Source organism: Fulmarus glacialis, unplaced genomic scaffold, assembly GCF_000690835.1.
Source record: "Fulmarus glacialis isolate BGI_N327 unplaced genomic scaffold, ASM69083v1 scaffold35312, whole genome shotgun sequence".
NCBI classification, from domain to species: Eukaryota; Metazoa; Chordata; class Aves; order Procellariiformes; family Procellariidae; genus Fulmarus; species Fulmarus glacialis.
The window spans coordinates 5,222-6,699 of NW_009200334.1; the positions used below are offsets into that span (position 1 = coordinate 5,222).

A 1,478-nucleotide genomic window follows, 5' to 3' on the forward strand; every position below is an offset into this window, starting at 1 on the left:
GCTGTTGGCCTTGTGGGGTGCTCTTGGAGGTGCCTGGAATGTGGGGAGGGCACAGCTCCAAATCTAGGCTCGAGTTCCAGTGCCTGTACCTCTGCCAGTGCCACCAAGCAAGGGGTCTGCCCTGCCGCTCCCTCCACCTGTGACCACCACTACAAGGACAACCACAAGCACCGCTGCTGCTCGACCCACCACCTCCACCACGAGACCTACACCAAGCAAGACCACCACGGCACTCACCACTACTCCTGCACCAACCAGCAAGGCTACCACAACACCAACCACACCCAGCCAGTCCACATCAACCAAGACCACCCCTGCGCCAACCACTGCCCAGACTGCACCAACCAAGACCACCACTGTGCAGCCAGCGACCCCCAGCACCACCACTACCACTCGGTCCTTGCCAATGAAGACCACTGCCCCACGGCCAACTACTATCACCCAGCGCCCAACTAGCCCTGCATGGGTAGTGCCGCCTACCCCACCCCTCCTGTCCAGCCCTGCACACCCCCTGACCCCAGTCCCCCATCTGTCCTGTCCTCGCACACATGTGCCCTGCCGTGACGGCACCGAGTGCGTGGCCCAGGAGTACATGTGTGATGGGGAGAAGGACTGTGCGGATGGCTCTGATGAGGATGGATGTGCCCAGCTCTGCGACACCCCAGGTAGGAGCCGTTCTTCAGTCCCCTGCGCAGCTGGGTCTCCCTGTGCCAGGGCTTCTGGCTGCTTCCTGGTGGGGTTGGTGGGATGGGGCCTTGGGAAGGTTTGAGTGTGTCCTGGGCTCTGATGCTTGTGATGTGGCATGCTGGTTTCTTCTGAGCTTGGCACTGGGCTGGAGGTGCTGCGAGTCAGAAGGGGACAACAGGGCTGGCCCCGCTGCTCACGGTGACCTAGATGTAGCTGAGCTGAGACTGCCTCAGTCGCCTTGCTCAGGACCTAGGTGCACTAGGATGCACCGACAAGGAGGGACCAAGCCCTGTTGCTGTAGTATGGGGTCATTCTAGGTTGCTAGCAGAGGGTCTGGGCATCCTGGCTGCCTACTGCAGGCTTAGCAAGGCCTCTTGTCTCCCCAGGGGCCTTCCGCTGCGCAAGCGGAACCACGTGCGTCAGGGCTAGGGAGCGCTGCGATGGGGTGCCACAGTGCCCCGACGCCTCCGATGAGACAGGCTGCTGGAGCCCGACGCAGGAGTGCGCCCTGCGCTGTGATGCTGCCACCCGCTGCGTCCCCGAGAGCTGGCTGTGTGACGGCCATGCTGACTGCCTGGACCACGCCGACGAGCAGGGCTGTGGTGAGACCCTGGGGCTGGGCAGGACAGCAGCTTCTGGGGGTTGCCTGCCCCACAGGTGGGTGTACCAGGCTTCCTGTGGGTCCAGGAGCAGGCACTGCCCCGGGGCAATCTGCCGAGCGGCTGGAGGGGCTGTACCTTGTTCAGTGCCATGCCTGTGCTGGTGGGATGGGGATGGGGACAATGGCCCCG

The 1,478-nt window shown here is 63.5% G+C and overlaps 1 protein-coding gene across 1 annotated transcript; it reads left to right on the top strand.

Moving 5' to 3' along the window:
* Positions 1–592: 592 nt before the first annotated feature.
* On the top strand, positions 593–1,289 carry LOC104073700 (low-density lipoprotein receptor-related protein 2-like; the record flags this gene model as incomplete). The annotated part of the gene is made up of 2 exons (XM_009573572.1): positions 593–665; positions 1,074–1,289. Coding segments are annotated over exons 1-2 (289 nt in total), but the record flags the coding sequence as incomplete, so codon positions are not given.
* Positions 1,290–1,478: the final 189 nt, after the last annotated feature.